The 16941-nt window shown below is 39.9% G+C and overlaps 1 protein-coding gene across 9 annotated transcripts in view; it reads left to right on the forward strand.

The window, feature by feature from the left end:
- Positions 1-15457, forward strand: part of GTF2H1 (general transcription factor IIH subunit 1) — a 44679-nt gene extending 29222 nt beyond the window's left edge. For all 9 annotated transcript variants that reach the window (XM_014346715.5, XM_063608123.1, XM_055094225.2 and 6 more), the window contains 6 exons: positions 371-459; positions 819-936; positions 6346-6436; positions 6919-7034; positions 9009-9101; positions 14180-15457. In XM_014346715.5, coding sequence (XP_014202201.1) covers positions 371-459; positions 819-936; positions 6346-6436; positions 6919-7034; positions 9009-9101; positions 14180-14266 — 594 coding nt within the window. In that variant the 3' untranslated portion in view covers positions 14267-15457. The remainder of the gene's footprint in view (positions 1-370; positions 460-818; positions 937-6345; positions 6437-6918; positions 7035-9008; positions 9102-14179) is intronic.
- The last annotated feature ends 1484 nt before the right edge of the window (positions 15458-16941 follow it).

The following is a 16941-nucleotide window of genomic DNA, read 5'->3' on the forward strand; positions in this document are numbered from 1 at the left end:
GTAAAAGACTGTTTCCTTAATATTTAAAAGTCTTATTTTTTAAAAAGTACCCAATATAAAAACAGTGGAGAGCATAACAGATCATTCATTTGGGGAAAAAATAATAAAATGTAAACTTTCACCTACCAGATTGGCAAAAGTAAAAAGTTCAATAATACTTCATGTGGTCAGAGTGTAAGAAAACTAGTATTCTTAAGTAGTTGTTGAGAAAATTGGTTCAACCATTTGTAGGACAGTCATCTCTAGGAAGAGAAGCTCATGGTGGGAAGACTTCATTTTTTACCCTCTGTACAGTTTTGTTTTTTCAGTCATGTTTATTGTGTAAGAGAAAGTTGTGACAAAATAAAAAGTACTGTGTTAATAATTATAGGCGAAATTACAAGAGTCCATTGAATATGAAGACTTGGGGAAAAATAATTCTGTAAAAACGATTGCACTAAACCTCAAGAAGTCAGATAGGTAAGTTTGGTCAATATTAAGCAGAATAGCTATGTAACAATTCAGTCCAAAATATATCCTACAAGTATAGCACTCATGTTTTAATCAGTTCGTCACCATCAAAGTACAATATCCTTTTTTGTTTAAAATTTAGGCTTCTCAGGAAGCAAAAATGATCAAACCCATGACAATAAATGTGGATCTTTCTGCTATTGCTTTCTTATTGCCCTTATGGGAATTAAATTATTTTATTGAAATCTCTTTACTTATCGTTTCTTGCCTTGAGGGGAACTTAGTACTGACTGCTAAAATGTTGCAAAGACAAATGTTGAGCATCTTTACTGTGTGTGATTAGTAATTTCTTCTTTGCTAACCTGCAGGTATTATCATGGTCCAACTCCAATCCAGTCACTACAGTATGCAACAAGTCAGGACATTATTAATTCTTTTCAAAGTATTAGACAAGAAATGGAAGCTTATACACCCAAGTTAACTCAGGTAGGTGACTTCTACTGTTTGAAAGCCAGAATTCCCATAGTTCCTTCCTCAGTTTATGAGCACAAGCAGATTGAACCATACAACTAATATTTTAATTGGGCTTAAAGACATAGTTCTGCTAAATAAATTGAAAAAATCAAGAGGTAGCAAGAAAAGGTGTTTGGCATATTCAAGAGGCATCTGAAGATAAGATGATAATGAAAAAATAAGTTGATGAATTTTGTGATTTTTACTTCCATATACTTTTATTGGGAAAATCTCCCAGGTTTCCAAATTCTGTCTGGACATTATTCTCTGAATATTCTGCATGACTCAGGCTTAAAATATGTAAAACAGCTCATCATTGTTCTTTGTTTCTCTTCGTACTTCAGTTGATCAGCAATTTGTCAGTTCTGCCTTCAATAATACTTCTTGATTCTATCACCCTTATTTAGGCAAACCTGATTGATTTTCCATAATGCTACTGCAAGTTGTCTTTCTAAAATCACTTATTTTGGCCGGGCACAGTGGCTCACGCCTGTAATCCCAATACTTTGGGAGGCCGAGGTGGGTGGATCACGTGAGGTCAGAAGTTCGAGACCAGCCTGACCAACATGGTGAAACCCGTCTGTACTAAAAATTTAAAAATTAACTGGGCGTGGTGGCACACGCCTGTAATCCCAGCTACTCAAGACGCTGAGGCAGGAGAATCACTTGAACCTGGAAGGCAGAGGTTACAGTGAGCTGACACCGCGCCATTGCACTCCAGCCTGGGCGACAAGAGCGAAGCTCCATCTCAAATAGATAAATAAATATTTAAATATTTAAAAATAAAAACATGTATTTTATCACTGCAGCTTGAAAACCTTCACTGCCTCCCTTCACTGCAGTAGTCTGAGTGCCTTTGTCTGGCCTGCAAAACTCTTTATAGTCTGGCCCCAGCCCACTACTCGAGTCTCATCGTCAGCGATAGTCTCCGCTACTCCCTTCCACACATGGCCAAGGGTTCCAGCCTAACACACTAAGCTGTCCAGAATCTTTTGATCGCATTATCTCCTTCATGCTTCCTGTGCTTCGGCTTATGCTCTTTCTCTTTAGAATTCCCTTAGCCCTGTTTCTCCCCCAAGGAACTAATAATTACTCAAGACTCAGCTCCAGTTTCATTGCCTCTGGAAAGTAATCCTTAACTTGTGCAAAGAAGAATTTGTTTTTTCCTTTTCTCCATTTTTATGAGCACTGAGGCACTGAGTGTATACCTATATTACGTTATTTATCACACATTTTACTTTTTATTTTGAAATCTCAGATTTTACAGAAAGTGACAGAAAAATGTTTTCCAACCCATTTTGAGAGAAGGTTACAGTCATAATTTCCCTTTACCACTAAATATTTCGATGTATATTTTCAAAAAACTAAGACATTCTCTTAAATAACAGTACAATTATAGAATTAGTAAGTTAACATTGGTGATGTGTTATCTAGTCTATATATCTTACTGCATTTTCACCAGTTATACCACTAATGTTCTACATAGCAAAAGAAAACTTTTCTTGGTCCAGCAGACAAGCTGGGTTTATGAGTTGTATTTATTTCTCATGTGTTTTTAGTCTCCTTTAAAATGGAATGATTTGACAATCTTTGTCTTTTCATAACTTTGACATTGAAAGAGTACTAGGCAATTTTTTGTAGAATGACCTTAAATTTACCTAATGTTTCCTCATGACTAGATTCACATTAGGCATTTTTGCCAGAAATTCCACAGAAGTAATGTTGTATCCTACTCAGTGTGTCATATCAGGAGGCAAATGATTTGTATATATCCTAGCTTGTGATACTAAATTTTTTCACTTGGTTAAAGGTAGTATTTGCCTGGTTTCTCCACAAAAAGTTAACTATTTTTCCCTTTGTAATTAATACATATCTTGTGGAGCTGTACTTTGAGACTATATAAATACCCCGTTTGTCACCAAATTTTTTATTTTTATTTTTTAATATTATTATCTTTAGAGACAGGGTCTTGCTCTGATGCCCAGGCTGTAGTGCAGTGGCACAGTCATAGCTCCGTTCAACCTCAGACTCCTAGACTCAAGCAATCCTCCTGCCTCAGCCTCCTGAGTAGCTGGGATTATAGGCATGTGTCACCACACAACAAACTTACATCTGGTAGTTTTTTTAGAATCACTGATGATTCTTGCCTGGAAGAGCAGTTGTTAAATGATGATTTTCTAATTCCATCAGCCCTATCAGCATGGATTCATTTATGAGTTAAACACTGTTGCTATCTTTTTTCTTTGTTTATTTTTGTTTTTGTTTTTGTTTTTTTTTTGAGATGGGGTCTCACTCTGTCACCCAGGCTGAAGTGCAGTGGCATGATCTCGGCCCACTGCAACCTCCACCTCCCTGGCTCAAGCGATCCTCCCACCTCAGCCCCCCAAGTAGCTGAAACCACAGGCACTCACCACCATGCCTGGCAAAGTTTTTGTATTTTTGGTAGAGACAGGGTTTTGCCATGTTGCCCAGGCTGGTCTTTAACTCCTGAGCTCAAGCAATCCACTCGCCTCGGCCTCCCAAAGTGCTGAGATTACAGGCCATTTTTTTCTTTTTCCTTTTTTTTTAATTTTTCTTTTTTTTTTTTTATTTTTATTTTTTGAGACGGAGTCTTGCTCTGTTGCCCAGGCTGGAGTGCAGTGGCACGATCCCCGCTCACTGCAAGCTCCGCCTCCCAGGTTCACGCCATTCTCCTGCCTCAGCCTCTGGAGTAGCTGGGACTATAGGCGCCCGCCACCACGCCCAGCTAATTTTTTTGTATTTTTAGTAGCAACGGGGTTTCACCGTGTTAGCCAGGATGGTCTCGATCTCCTGACCTCGTGATCCACCCGCCTCAGCCTCCCAAAGTGCTGGGATTACAGGCGTGAGCCACCACGCCCAGCCTTTTTTCTTTTTATTAACCAAGGTACAACTTAACATACAGTAAAATAAATAAATAAATAAATTTACTTATTTATTTATTTATTTCGAGACAGGGTCTCACTTTGTCCCCCAGGCTGGAGTGCAGTGGCACAATCTCGGCTCACTGCAGCCTCGACTTCCCAGGTTCAAGCAGTCCTCTCACCTCAGCCCTCCAAGTAGCTAAGTAGCTGGGACTCCAGGCATGTGTCACCATCCCTGGCTAATTTTTATATTTTTGTGTGTAGACAGGGTTTCACCACGTTGCCCAGGCTGGTCTCGAACTCCTGAGCTCAAGCGATCCACCTGCCTCAGCCTCCCAAAATGAAATTTATCTTTTTAAGTCTGCTATTCTACAAGTTTTGATAAACACATGCTGTTGTGTAGCCACCAACAAAATCAAGATTTTAAAAAACCGGTTCTGTCACCCCAGAAAGTCTACCCATGCCCCTTTATAGTCAAACCCTTCCTACACCCTTCACACAGGCTCTCCTGTGTCTTTCTGACAATATCCCCATCATTCTTAGCCCCTCCTTACTTAATGGTATAGTAAGATAGATGTTCCAGGCTTATCTTATATCTGCTCTGTCCCAGACGTGGAATTTTCTTTTTAGCACTGAGTGGATCAAGGTAGGAACCAAGATCTGGGACCGGGCACAGTGACTCACGCCTATAGTCCCAGCACTTTGGGAGGCCAAGGCACGCAGATCACTTGAGAGCTCTAGACCACCCTGGCCAACATGGCAAAACCCCGTCTCTACCAAAAATACAAAAATTAACTGGGTATGGTGGTGTGTACCTGTAGTCTCAGCTACTCGGGAGGCTGAGGCAGAAGAATTGCTTGAGCCTGGGAGGCGGAGGTTGCAGTGAGTCGAGATCGCACCACTGCACTCCAGCCTGGGTAATAGAGTGAGACTCTGTCTCAAAAAAAAAAAAAAAAAAAAAAAATCTGGGCACTAGGTATACATTGGGGTGTCATTGTCCCTTCAGCAGAAAGCTAGAAAATACATATGTGTACATAAATGCACACATAACCAACCTGGGATTATTTGACCAATTCTTTCAATGTAGACTATAGTTGTCCAGTATCTGGCCCTTGGGCCTTTTGTCTTGGGGGTGGTGGTGTTTGTTTGATTTAGAGGTGAGGTTTCTGTCACCCAGACTGGAGTGCAGTAGCACTATCATAGCTTACTGCAACCTTGAACTCCTGGGCTCAGGCGATGCTCCCACCTCAGCCTCCTGAGTCACTAGGATTATAATTGTAAGCCACCATGCCCAGCTCTCCCCATGTAATTTTTTTACACTGTAATCAATCTTTGTTTTTGTTTTTGTTTTTTTTGCAGTCAGGGTCTTGCTTTGTTGCCCAGGCTGGAGTGCAGTGACACCATCTCAGCTCACTGCAGCCTCAACTTCCCCAGGCTCAAATGATCTTCTCATCTCAGCCTCCCAAGTAGCTAGGACTACAGGCATGCACCACCATGCCCAACTAATTTTTTTGTATTTTTTGTAGAGACAGGGTTTCACCATATTGCCCAGGCTGGTATCTGACAAAAGGAAAATAGGAATAAAGTGAGCTCCAATGTCCCCTTCACTCATGGTTGTCCCATACTGTACTTTTACACTAAGTTGAAAAAATGTTTTCATCCAATCTATACATGGATGGATTTCTACTCATAAAAACTTCATTGGAAAATCTTAGAGATGATAACCCTGCACTTGCTGTTTCACAAGTTATTTGTTCCTCCCTATAGCAGTGCCTCCCTACAGTACCTGGCACTTGATAGGCACTCATCGAATAGATAGGTCAATTTTTTCCTAAATGTTGATGTTGATACAGTGGGAAGTATATTTTTCCCCCTTTTGGCTATATTTATTCACTTCCTTGAAAATTAAATGACAGTTAATAAATTTCTGCTCTTTATTTTTTTTTTCCCCCAATCTGTTATCAAGGGTATATGTTAGCAAAGCCAGGTGCGGAGTACACACCTGTAGTCTGTCCCAGCTACTCAGGAGGCTGAGGGAGGAGGATTGCTTGAGCCCAGGAGTTCAAGTTCAGCCTGGGCAACATAACAAGATTTTGTTTCTTAGAAAAATAAATTTAACGGAAACAAAGGATACAGGTTAACATGTTGTTTTACCTGTTTTCTTTCCTTAAACTCAATTTTACCTTCAGTGGTAAGAGTTCTCATGTTAAATTGAGTTGGTACTTAAGAAAGGGCTTTAACTAGGCAAAACCTTGGGAGTTTTGAGGTCCCTGTGGACTTGCCTGGCATGCCTGGGAAATTTGTAGGTATCTTCTTTCTACACGGATTGTGTTTCTGCCCTCAAGGAAAATAGTTCACTTTGACCACTGTAAATGATGTAGTATTTAAACAAAAGGAAAAGCACTTCATCTTCTGCTCTAAAACTAAAATGTTAAGAAAGAAAGGTGGCAAAAAAAAAAAGGGAGGAAAACCAGTTTTAATGCATCTTCATTTTTTTCAGGTTCTCTCAAGTAGTGCTGCCAGTAGTACCATCACAGCACTGTCACCTGGAGGGGCACTTATGCAGGGAGGAACACAGCAAGCCATAAACCGTATGTGCCGGGCCATCTTCTACTACTTTCTGCCTAAATCAGCTTTAAAAAGCAAGCTGGGAGGAGTGCTGAACTTTTATTGGTTTTTCCTTGGAATAATCCTGGGATTTCTATTTTGTAGATTTGTTTTTATACATTCAGATTCTGAAACACATCTAAACAAGATCTTAGGTTTCAGAACCGTCTTACTATTACAAATAGTGGTACATTGCTAGTTTCTCTAATATCATAGTAAAAGCTCCTTTCTTCTCCCCTACCTCTTAGAATAAAGGGGAAACCTGAAAGTTTCTTTGAAATCCCAAGAGCTTTTAAATTTTATGATCTCTCAGCCACAAAATTACTAACTTATCTGAAAATAGCACATCCTGGTTTGGCATTGACAAAGAGTACATGTTCAAGTTTATTCTCTGAGTGGTCATTTTTTTCGAGACTGTATATGTTAAAATAGCTCTTAACCTATGGGCCTCGTTCTTCTTTTGCAGAGATGGTGCCAAATGATATTCAATCTGAATTGAAACACTTATATGTAGCTGTTGGAGAACTTCTACGACATTTCTGGTCCTGCTTTCCTGTTAATACGCCATTCCTAGAAGAAAAGGTTAGAACCAGTTCTGAAGACAGCCAGATAATTGTGGTAGTGACTTACAAGAAGTTTTGAAATTGGAAAGTTTTATTAAGTCTTACCATGTGACAGACACTGGGATAACTCTTTTGCATACATCGTTTCATGTAAACCTCACAGCATCTTTATGGAGTAGCTATTGGTACCCATTTTATAGATTTGGAAACTGAGATCCAGACGAGTTCCATAACTAATAATCATACAACTTAAAACTTGTATCTACCTCCAAGCCACTGTGAATAGAGACCCAAAATAAATTACATCAATAAAGTTATTTACATTTGATACGTTTTTCAGGGATAACAAAATCCAAAATAAGAACTGACAACAAATATAGCACTAGCTTTTTAACACTAAAACCCCTTTAACCAATTAAAGGACAGGTGACAAATGAAAAATGTAACATTAATAGTAATACTGTAAATTGCTTTCATAAACCATGATTAAGTAAAAGATAAAGACCTCATTAAGCACAATAGGCAAACACTTTACAAGCAACTCACTAAAGAATGGAGTGGCCTAGGAAGATTAAGGGGAAATGCTCACACTTACCAGTATGCAGATAAATTACAGCTACAGTAAAAGAACATTTTGGCCAAGCACGGTGGCTCACACCTGTAATCCCAACACTTTGGCGGGGCTGAGGCGGGAGAATTGTTTGAGCCCAGGAGTTGGAGACCAGCCTGGACAACATAGCAAGACTCTGTCTCCAAAAAATACATAAATAAATTTTTTAAAAGAATATTTTTTTCACCTACTAATTTGCAGAAGAACAAAAATCTTAAAATGATCAATGTTGACCAAGTAGCCAAGAGTCCTTTCTTCCACTGCTAGTGTTTTTTTAGATGCTTTTACTTCAGCATTCAAATGAAACTTCAAATGAAATTCAACATTTAGAAATTTAGGAAATAATTAGGAATGCAAATACTTAGCTAGAGATGGTCTACCACTCTCTAAGATAGAGGAAATGGCCTAAATATCTACCAGAAGGGGGTTGGTTAGAGAAGCATTTGGTATATTCATACGTTGAAAGACAATAATTATTTTATTTTATTTTATTTATTGAGACAGGGTCTCACGCTGTCACCCAGGCTGGAGTGCAGTGGAGTGATCTCGGCTCACTGCAGCCGCTACCTTCTGGGCTGAGGTGATTCTCCCACCTCAGCCTCTCTAGTAGCTGGGACTACAGGCATGAGCCACTAAACCGGGCACTTTGGGAGGCCGAGGCAGGCAGATCACTTGAGCTCAGGAGTTTGAGACCAACTTGGGCAACATGGCAGAACTCCGTCTCTACAAAAATTAAGAAAAGTAGCTCAGGTGATCACCTGAGCCTAGAGAGGTCAAAGCTGCAGTGAGCCATGATGTTGCCACTGCACTCCAGCCTGGGTGACAGAATGAGACCCTGTCTCTAAATGAATGAATAAATGAATGAGTGACTATTTAAATGAGTTGGGGTTTTTTGTTGTTTTTGTTTTTTGAGATGGAGTCTCACTCTGTCGGCAGGCTGGAGTGCAGTGGTGTGATCTCAGTTCACTGCAGCCTCCACCTCCTGGGTTCAACCAATTTTCCTGCCTCAGCCTTCTGAGTAGCTGGGACTACAGGTGTGTGCCACCACGCCCAGCTAATTTTTGTATTTTTAGCGGAGACGGGGTTTCACCATGTTAGCCAGGATGGTCTCAATCTCTTGTCCTTGTGTTCCGCCCACCTCGGCCTCCCAAAGTGCTGGGATTACAGGCGTGAGCCACCACGTCTGGCCAAATGAGTATTTATGACTGAAAGATACTCACATTGAAGGGTTAACAATGTGATATAATTGGTATATTTTTATTTTATTTTTACATTTAAAAAAATTCTACAAGAAAAGTAACTTTCATATGTAGAAGATTGTTTTTCTGTTGGTCTCTACAGCTTGAGATTTCTCTGTAATTTATTGTTTCTCATCTTTTTTAGGTAGTGAAAATGAAAAGTAATTTGGAACGATTCCAAGTTACGAAGCTCTGTCCATTCCAAGAAAAGATTCGGAGACAGTATTTAAGCACAAATGTAAGGCAGCAATCTGATTTTTGCCTGATCTTCTTTCTCTTTGTAGTAAAATGATGAAATTGATTTTGCTTTCATGTAAATGAGTAGATACTTAATTTTCTTTTTTTTTTTTTTTGAAACGGAGTCTCACTCTGTCGCCCAGGCTGGAGTACAGTGGCTCCATCTCAGCTCACTGCAACCTCTACCTCCTGGGTTCAAGGGATTCTCCTGCCTCAGCCTTCTGAGTAGCTGAGATTACAAGCGCATGCTGCCACGCCCAGCTAATTTTTGTATTTTAGTAGAGACGGGGTTTCACCATGTTGGCCAGGCTGGTCTCAAACTCGACCTCAGGTGATCAGCCCACCTTGGCCTCCCAAAGTGCTAGGATTACAGGCATGAGCCACTGCACCCGGCCAATATTTTATTTTCTGTTGCTCAAAGTACTATTTTTTAATATTGAAATGTGTCATGCATTCAGAAGTATATAAAATGCATACATATTTTTTAAATAATAAAATAACTGTCTGTTTACTTACCAATCAGGAAAATTAGTAGAATGTTGCCATAACCCATAGATATTCCCTGAGTGCCCCTGTCCAGTTGCATACCACTCTCTCTTCCCCTCCAGAGGTCATGACTAACCAAAGCATTTGTGATAACCATCTCCATGCTTTCCCTTAGAAAAGTTTTACAATCTGGCCGGGTGCGGTGGCTCATGCCTGTAATCCCAGCACTTTGGGAGGCCAAGGCAGGCTGATCACTTGAGGTCAGGAGTTCCGAGACCAGTTCTGGCCAACATGGCGAAACCCTGTCTCTACTAAAAATACAAAAATTAGCCTGGCATGGTGGCGCATGCCTGTAGTCCCAGCTACTCGGGAGGCTGAGACAGGAGAATTGCTTGAACCAGGGAGACAGGGGTTGCGGTGAGCCGAGGTCATGCCACCGCACTCCAGCCTGGGTGACGCAGTGAGACTCTGTCTCAAAAAGTTTTACAATCTATGTGTATGTTCTGAAAAATACATATTACTAATTTATTAATTTGGAAAAACTGAGTAGCAAGCACAAAACTAGCAGCGTAAGGAAAGATAGAATTGCCACTACTCATAGTAAGCAAAACTGTTCCTGGGTTCTATTTGGCATCAGCTTCCCTGATTGTTTACAGTGGGGAAGGTCAGTGGATGAGGTATTGAGAAGTGTCACTTTATGCCCAGCATTTTTAGCATTGTATTTAAAACAAGGTTAGAGCAACCACATCAGATCATTTGTATGTGCAGTTATACAAGCCCTCCCAGAGGTACCTTGGGAAGAATAGTACAGTCACGTGTTGCTTAACCACAGGGATGTGTTCTAAACAATTCATTGACAGACAGTTTTGTTGTATGAACCTCACAGAGTGTACTTAAAACCTAGCTATATAGCCTACTATACTTCTAGGCTATATGGTGTAGCCTATTGCTCCTAGGCTACAAACCTGTACAGCATAGTACTGTACTAAATACTGTAAACAGTTTTAACACAATGGTATGTGTGTATCTAAACATAGAAAAGTTGCAGTAAAAATTCAGTATAAAAGATAAAAAGTGGTCCACCTGTAAAGGGCATTTACCATAAATAGAGCCTGCAGGACTGCAGGACTAGAAGTTGCTCTGGGTGACTCAGTGAGTGAATGTGAAGGCCTAGGACATTACTGTACACTACTGCAGAGTTTACTAACACTGTACACTTAGACTACATTAAATTTACAATATAGCTTTTTTTCTTCAATAATAAATTAGCCTTAGCTTACTATAACATTTTTACCTTATAAACTTTTAAATATTTTTAAAGTTTTTCATTCTTTGGAATAACACTTAACCTAAAACACCCATTGTATAGCTGTACAAAAGTATTTTCTTTGTATTCTTATTCTATAAGCCTTTCTCTCTCTCTTTCTCTCTCTCTCCCTCTCTCCGTATAGATATATATATTTTTTTCTTTTTCTTTTTTTTTTTTTTTTTTTTTTTTTTGAGATGGAGTCTAGTTCTGTCGCCCAGGCTGGAGTGCAATGGCATGATCACAGCTTATTGCAACCTCTGCCTCCTGGGTTCAAGCGATTCTCCCGCCTCAGCCTCCCGAGTAGCTGGGATTACAGGCACCCACCACCACGCCAGCTAATTTTTGTATTTTTAGTAGAGACCGGGTTTCACTGTGTCGGCCAGGTTGGTCTCAAACTCCTGACCTCGTGATCCACCCACCTCGGCCTCACAAAGTGCTGGGATTACAGGCGTGAGCCACCACGCCTGGTGCCTTTTTTCTATTTTTAATTTTTTTTTTCTTTTTAAACTTTTGTTAAAAACTAAGACACAAACACACATTAGCCTAGGCCTACACAGAGTCAGGATCATCACTATCACTGTCTTCCACCTCCACATCTTGTCCCACTGAAAAGTCTTCAGGGGCAGTAATGCACATGGAGCTGTCATCTCCTGTGAAACAATACCTTCTTCTGGAATACCTCCTGAAGGACCTGCGTAAGGCTGTTTTACAGTTAACTTTTTAATATATATAAGTAGGAGTACACCGTAAATAATGATTTTAAAATACAGTAAATAGATAAACCAGTAACATATTCATTATCATTATCAAGTATTAGGTCCTATACATAATTGTACATGCTATACTTTTATACAGCTGGCTACTTAATAGGTTCGTTTACACCAGCATCCCTACAAACGAGTGAATAATGTGCTGCTGTATGATGTTACGACATCACTAGATGATGGGAATTTCTCAGCTCTATTATAATCTGATGGGACCGCCATCATATATGCACATTATGTGGCACATGACTCTAGTTACAAATTTAAGATTCAGTATTCAATAAGTAGGATAAATAAAAGGGGAGTTTTACAATTGAAAGCTGAAAAATCATCAGCAAGATTTTTCATATTTATTTCCTAAATATTCTAAGTGGGTTTTCTTAAAATACAAAACAGCATTACTTATAATCAGATAGAAGCTTAGAGTGTCTTCTCACAGCAGGGCAAGGATGGCAGATAGGTTTCAGGTCATGTGCCTTCTCAATTGATTATAACTGCTTGGAGTGCTGTGTTGGAAAGGATGCTGAGGGCCAGGCATGGTGGCTTACACCTGTAATCCCAGTACTTTGGGAGGCTGAGGTGGGTGGATCACCTGAGGTCAAGAGTTCGAGACCAGCCTGGCCAACACAGTGAAACCCCGTCTCTACTAAAAATACAAAAAATTAGCCAGGCGTTGTGGCGAGTGCCCCTAATCCCAGCTACTCGGGAAGTTGAGACAGGAGAATTGCTTGAACCTGGGAGGCGGAGATTGCAGTGAGCTGAGATAGTGCCATTGCATCTAGCCTAGGCAACAAGAGTGAAACTCCATCTCAAAAAAAAGAGAAAAGGATGCTGAGGCCATGCGTAGCCTTGCAGAAGGATATGGTGTTCGTGTCTTCCAATTGATAATATAGATACTGCTGCCCATCAAACAGAATAAGTAATTTTTATAGTTTCCAGACAGAGCTAAATATTCCTATCCCCCATAATGATAAACAGGTATGGCAGTAAGGGTAATTTTTTTAACTCTGTACCCCTCAGACCTAAACATTGACATGCCAAAGGAATTTAGGACTTCCTGATCTCCATCTCCATCCTCCCAGACTTGGCAAAACTTTACTTCTAAACACATAAACACTGTCCACCTCCAAGGAAACATATTCCAGAGACTTCTACCTCAAAAGTCAGTATAAGCCAGATGCAGTGGTATGCACATGTAGTCCCAGCTACTCAAGAGACTGAGGCAGGAGGATCACTTGAAATCAGGAGTTTGAGACTATAGTAAACTAAAATTGCACCTGTGAATAGCCACTGCACTCCAGCCTGGGCAACATAGTGAGACCATGTCTCAAAAAAATAAAAAAGATTCCATATGATCCTGTTGACTTCTAGCTATGTCCATGATGAGGGCAAAATTCTTAATCTACTCAAAGATCTATAGTCCTGACCCAAGACATGACATAGCACATTGTGTGAAGCATTGAAACCATTTAGGTGTTCTGTAATCTGCTGAGTTGTATTGAACTCCTGAAATGCTGGAGTTGGAAAAACCCTAAAAATAGCAAACTGTTTCACAAAATTATGCAGAATTAACTGCAGGAGCTTTTGAAAATCAAACATTCTTGGGTCTCATCCCAGGCCTGTTGAATCAGAATCTTCAGGAGAATAAGGCATTTTTCCAGTGTTCTGCCAAGATGTATATACGGGGCTGGGCACAGCAGCTCATGCCTGTAATCCCAGCACTTTGAGAGGCTGAGGCAGGAAGATTGCTTGAGCCCAGGAGTTCGAGACCAGCCTGGGCAGCATAGCAAGAGTCCATCTCCACTATTTAAAAAAAAAAAAAAAAAAACCTGGCCGGGCATGGTGGCTCAGGCCTGTAATCCCAGCACTTTGGGAGGCTGAGGTGGGTGAATCACTTGAGGCCAGGAGTTCAAGACCAGCCTGGCCAACATGGTGAAATCCCATCTCTACTAAAAATACAAAAATTAGCCAGGTGTGGCTCATGGTTGTAATCCTAGCTACTCGGGAGTCTGAGACATGAGAACTGCTTGGACCTGTGAGGTGGAGGCTGCAATGAGCCAAAATCACACCATAGCACTCCAGCCTGGGTGACAGAGCAAGACTCTGTCTCAAAAAATAAAATAAAATAAAATAAAATAAAGTTTATACTACCATCCTGGCCTTAGTTGGCTGACCAGTATTCAAATCTAGAAAATCACAGATATAGTTCAGACCCCTCGTTTGACAGAAGGAATTGAGGCCTGGAGCACAATTGTGACTTTCATATTGTCCTATTATTGGTTAATGACAGGACAGCCATTACAACTGCAGCCTTTTCACTGCCCCCTACTTTCTGTCTTTCCTTTCCACACAAAATGTGTCTGACAGCACCTTCTCAGAGGGCTTGCACATTACCTCATTGACTGGGGAAATACAGAGGAGCTCCGAAACTACACTCTGAAGTATGTGCCAGATTTGGGTTGGAAGGATTAACTTCCCCTGCTTTTGCCCAGTTGTTAAGTGTCTTGCTGTGTTTTTCAGTTGGTAAGTCACATAGAAGAGATGCTCCAGACAGCCTACAACAAGCTCCACACATGGCAGTCACGGCGTCTGATGAAGAAAACGTGAGGTGGCCATGATGCTTACAGGTTTTGTGAGATGGAGAGAACTATGACCTGCAGCAACTCTGGAAACCTGGCCTGACAGACAAGCAGATGACCTCACAGGAGTGATAAGAAACATCTGCTCCACGCCAACTCCCAGAGCTGATGCTATTGTACTTGCACATTGGAGACTGAAAGGAAAGAAGGGACTAAATGCTGGGGAGGTAAATTAAGACAGAACCAAATGAGCTAAGTTGCAAATATATATATATATATATATACACACACACACATATATGTACATGTGTATGTACATATATATATTTTAAAAGACTGTTTACTGCAGTTGCTCAGGAACTGCTTTTGATTCACATTAAGCTGCTTTCAGAAATTAAAAAAAAAAACACTTTTTAAAGGGTGCATTGATAAAATCTGAGGTTTTTTGGTTGTCGTTTTTTTCTGTGTACATTTTTTTCCTAAGTTTATGGCACAGGGTAGACCTTAAGTATTCCTCCTCCATCTTTCATTCTTCACCCTCCATTGGATCCTCAAATTTTAATGAATTCCAATTATACCTTACATCAGCAAGTTAAAAAGAGTACTTTAAAATAAAGCAAAGGGAGACTGTTGCTCAACCATCAGGAAACAGTTGTCAGAAGACATCACTGGTTCTGTGTTTCCTACGGAAATAAGAAACAATAAATATTGCACTGAATGTTTGTGGTTTGGAGTCCCTGAATAATAAAGAGGGAATATATTTGCAGAAAGTCGCATAGGGTTTTTTAATGCAGAATTTTGTCAGAAGACAATGGCGCTGCATGTTTTTCTTTGAGTGCAAATGTACATTGCTAAGATTTTCTTAAGATGGCATGTGCTTTGAAAAGAAGATATTGCATTTTTAAGAGTTTAAAAATCTTATGAGTGAGAAATATTAAAAAAATCTTATTTTCACCTCTTTAGAAGAAATAAAAGATGTTTCTCCTATCTCCTTTTCTCTAGTATTTGACTGTTACTGTCCTTGGCGAATCGATAATCATTGCATAGTGACTGAAAAGCCTAAGTGCAAAAAAAAAAAAAAAAAGATGTTCTTGTTTCTGAACTTCGTGCCATATTTTGTTCCTGATGGGATCAACTTAATGTTTAAGACTTTAGATGTCTTGTATTAAAAATTACACAAAAAAAGTAAAACTTTTTATACTTACCCTTTTAACTCTAACATATCTCTGGTTTCTCATTATGTGTGAATTTCCTTGGGTGGGCTGCCTGAGAACTATTCATTTTATTTTAGGCCATGTTACAAACTGGTTATCCTTTATATAATGACTGCTAAGGTCAGAATCTAAGCCAGGCATGGTAGCACATGCCTGTAGTTCCAGCTACTTGGGAGGCTGAGGTAGGAGGATCACTTGAGCCCAGAAGTTCAGAAGTCCAGACTGAGCAACATAGTGAGACTCCATCTCTTTTTTTACAGAAAAAAAAAGAAAAATTTATGAAGACCTTGAACTGGTAAAGGGAAAGAAGCCACATCATTTTCTGCCTTCAGTCTTCCCATTTCTCTTTCAGATCAGTATATGTACTGGTATAATCCCTTAAAATTTACACTTTCACAAAGTACTTTCAAATGTGTTACTGCCACAGTGGGGCAAATAGAAAAATGATTGAAATAAAAAAAATGGCTATTGGGAAAGGCAGACATAAGAAATAGAACGTTCTGTTGAGTGCTGTGTTGAAAATTAAGTTGTAAGCTGGGCATGGTGAGTCATACCTGTAATCCTGCAATTTGGGAGGCCAAGGCAAGAGGATCACTTGAGCTCAGGAATTCAAGACCAGCCTGGGCAACATAGCAAAACCTCATCTCTACTAAAAGTAAAAAAAGTTAGCTGGGCGTGGTGGTATGTGCTTGTAGTTCCAGCTGCTCTGGAGGCCGAGGCGGGAGGATTGCATGAGCCCAGGAGATTGAGGCTGCAATGAGCTATGATCACACCACTGCACTACAGCCTGGACAGTAAGACAAAGCCCTGTCTCAAAAAAAAAAAAAAAAAAAAAAAAAAAAAAATATATATATATATATATATATATATATATATATATATAAAGCCTGAAGGAAAGACTTCATTTAAAAGAGCATTTTAGCTAAGTCTTGAAGGTTGAGTAGGATTTTGTGAGGTAGAGAAGAAAGTCATCTCTTCTAGACTGAGGGAAGAGCATGATGGTGAGAAGGTTTGAAAGACTGAAATATGTTAGAAGAACAGGAAAAATGTGTTAGATTGGAGAGTTGGAAGTGACAAGTAAGGCTCAGAAAACCATTTTAATTCAGGTTGTGAATGGCCTTGTATGCTAAAGTAAAATACTCAGACCTTACCTACTAGGCATGGGAGACTTGAGAGAAAATTTTAAGCAAGTTGCTTTTATGGGGGTGGTTTCTGGTGGTGGGGGGTTAGGCAGGGGTTAAATAACTTGGCAATTAGGACAGATTTAGAAGACTTTCTGAATAAACCACACAGGAAAGCGTCTACATTAAAATGAAGTCCTGGTAAATAGGAAGGGCCTGAGTAACGGCATTTCTACAGTGTATGTGACCAACTCACAGGGAGTGAAGGAATCAAGGGTGATTCACAGAGATAGCTGTGAATTTCATGTCTAGCTTGCACTTGAAATATTTGAGCCTTGGATACCTTTAACAATGTGGCCCTTCACCTT

The sequence above is a fragment of the Pan paniscus genome, chromosome 9 (genome assembly GCF_029289425.2).
Source record: "Pan paniscus chromosome 9, NHGRI_mPanPan1-v2.0_pri, whole genome shotgun sequence".
NCBI classification, from domain to species: domain Eukaryota; kingdom Metazoa; phylum Chordata; class Mammalia; order Primates; family Hominidae; genus Pan; species Pan paniscus.